Source organism: Pundamilia nyererei, unplaced genomic scaffold (genome assembly GCF_000239375.1).
Source record: "Pundamilia nyererei isolate P.nyererei 1_Seehausen unplaced genomic scaffold, PunNye1.0 scaffold00103, whole genome shotgun sequence".
Lineage (NCBI taxonomy): Eukaryota > Metazoa > Chordata > Actinopteri > Cichliformes > Cichlidae > Pundamilia > Pundamilia nyererei.
In genome coordinates this window covers 1,648,684-1,650,377 of record NW_005187504.1, presented here as the reverse complement: position 1 = coordinate 1,650,377, position 1,694 = coordinate 1,648,684, and the positions used below count along the sequence as shown (strand labels likewise).

Genomic DNA, 1,694 nt, shown 5'->3' with positions numbered 1-1,694 from the left:
ATGAACAGAAAGAGCTGGAGAGTGCACGTGTCAAACGGAGTGATGGATGCAGACTTTAAAGCTGACCAGCTGAACGGTTTGTGTTGTATTGACAGTGTGTGTGAGGTTGTGTGTGTCCTCATTACTGTCAATGAGCTGCCACTATTGTCCCATTCTAATAACGTGGGAATGTGAAGCAGGATCAATGTACCTGTCAGTGTTTGTCGTGCTTTTTGTCGTGTCAGATCACCCTATTGGTTGACAGAGCAAGCTTCTGAAAGGTTAAAAGTTCAGTTATCTGAAGTGATTAACTAAACTGTCCTATGGAAACCATAAGGTTTATATTTTTAAAGCTGTTGTCGAAATGATGACACACATGGCTTCTTTTAATGTAAAGCATTTCGTTTACATTTTAAATTTACATTTAAAGTTAGTCCTAAAACCAAGTTAACAAGTTCAGTCTGATAATAAGACAAAACAGCAAAGTCTGGCCGCTGTGGCATGCCAGTAAATTGTAAAACTATAGATTAAACTTACAAGGTGAAGCTAACTTACGGCTGACAATAGATACACATTTCTTAGTGATACAATGCTTCTCACTAAACTCTTGCCAAAAAAAGCAAAGACATGCACATCTCAAATATTCGAAGCAATGAGTTACAGACGTGGACAAAATTGTTGATACCCTTCAGTCAATAAAGGAAAAACTCACAATGCTCACAGAAATAACTTTCATCTGACAAAAGTCTTAATAATTAAAAATTCTATGAATGTTAACCAATGAAAGTCAGACATTGTTTTTCAACCATGCTTCAACGTAATTATTTAAAAAATAAATGCATGGAACAGGCCTGGACAAAAATGATGGTACCCCTAGAAGAGAATCAAAATAATGTGACCAAAGGGACACGTTAATCCAAGGTGTGTCCACTAATTAGCATCCCTGGTGTCTACAATCTTGTAATCAGTCAGTGGGCCTATGTATATGACTCCAGGTAGTCACTGTGTTGTTTGGTGACATGGTGTGTGCCACACTCAACATGGACCAGAGGAAGCAAAGGAAAGAGTTGTCTCAGGAGATGAGAAAGAAAATCATAGATAATCATGTTAAAGGTAAAGGCTATAAGACCATCTCCAAGCAGCTAGATGTTCCTGTGACTACAGTTGCACATGTTATTCAGAAATTTAAGATCCATGGGACTGTAGCCAACCTCCCTGGACGTGGCTGCAGGAGGAAAATTGATGACAAATCAAAGAGACGGATAATCCGAATGGTAACAAAAGAGCCCAGAAAGACTTCTAAAGAGATCCAAGGTGAACTTCATGCTCAAAGAATGTGTGTCAGATCGCACCATCCGTCATTGTTTCAGCCAAAGTGGACTACATGGGAGACGACCAAGGAGGACACCATTGTTGAAAACAAATCATAAAACAGCCAGACTGGAATATGCCAAACTACATGTTGACAAGCCACAAAGCTTCTGGGTGAATGTCCCGTGGACAGATGAGACAAAAATGGAACTTTTTTGCCAAGGCACATCAGCTCTAAAAAAATGAAGCATATCAGTATCCTACTGTGAAACATGGAGGAGACTCTGTTATGTTCTGGGGCTGCTTTGCTGCATCTGGCACAGGGTGTCTTGAATCTGTGCGGGGTACAAGGAAATCTCAAGACTATCAAGGAATTCTAGAGAGAAATGTGCTGGCCAGTGTCA

General features: G+C 40.0%; 1 protein-coding gene across 1 annotated transcript in view; it reads left to right on the top strand.

Annotated features, from left to right (window-relative positions):
- Positions 1-1,409, top strand: part of LOC102215562 (contactin-associated protein-like 4) — a 134,784-nt gene extending 133,375 nt beyond the window's left edge. Inside the window, exons 23-24 of the mRNA XM_005740771.2 lie at positions 975-1,253; positions 1,350-1,409. Of these exons, the coding sequence (XP_005740828.2) occupies positions 975-1,253; positions 1,350-1,409 (339 nt within the window). The remainder of the gene's footprint in view (positions 1-974; positions 1,254-1,349) is intronic.
- Positions 1,410-1,694: the final 285 nt, after the last annotated feature.